This window comes from Apaloderma vittatum, unplaced genomic scaffold, assembly GCF_000703405.1.
Source record: "Apaloderma vittatum isolate BGI_N311 unplaced genomic scaffold, ASM70340v1 scaffold27429, whole genome shotgun sequence".
NCBI classification, from domain to species: domain Eukaryota; kingdom Metazoa; phylum Chordata; class Aves; order Trogoniformes; family Trogonidae; genus Apaloderma; species Apaloderma vittatum.
The window spans coordinates 30,916-31,289 of NW_009735027.1; the positions used below are offsets into that span (position 1 = coordinate 30,916).

The window sequence follows — 374 nt, forward strand, 5'->3', positions numbered from 1 at the left end:
CCCGGGTGGCAATTCGATAGTGGGGGGGGGGGAATCCACCTTACCTCAACGGCACGTAAAAGGCAGCAGTCGGAAGAACAAGATGGCATTTTAACTAGAGATTGCCTCTTGAGAGAGAGTTTGTTCTCTGACTCCGCCGACCCTTTGTCGCCTGCGGCTGGGCGCCCGGGGTGCCGGCGGTGCCGTACCTGTCACGTAGCCCCTGCTCTGGGGACTGTTTCTGGGGAGGGAAACAACTCTGCCAGAGCTCCACTCAAAGGGTTACACGCAATCTTTGCGGTAGTGAATCAAACCACACCGTGTAGACCAATCCTAGCCCTCCCTCCGACTGATGTAATCATTTCCCACACACTATCAGACTTCCAAATTATTCC

The 374-nt window shown here is 55.1% G+C and overlaps 1 protein-coding gene across 1 annotated transcript in view; it reads right to left on the reverse strand.

The window, feature by feature from the left end:
* Nucleotides 1–267, reverse strand: part of LOC104279262 (growth factor receptor-bound protein 10-like) — a 23,888-nt gene extending 23,621 nt beyond the window's left edge. Inside the window, 1 exon segment of the mRNA XM_009876475.1 lies at nucleotides 45–267. Coding sequence (XP_009874777.1) covers nucleotides 45–89 — 45 coding nt within the window. The 5' untranslated portion in view covers nucleotides 90–267.
* Nucleotides 268–374: the final 107 nt, after the last annotated feature.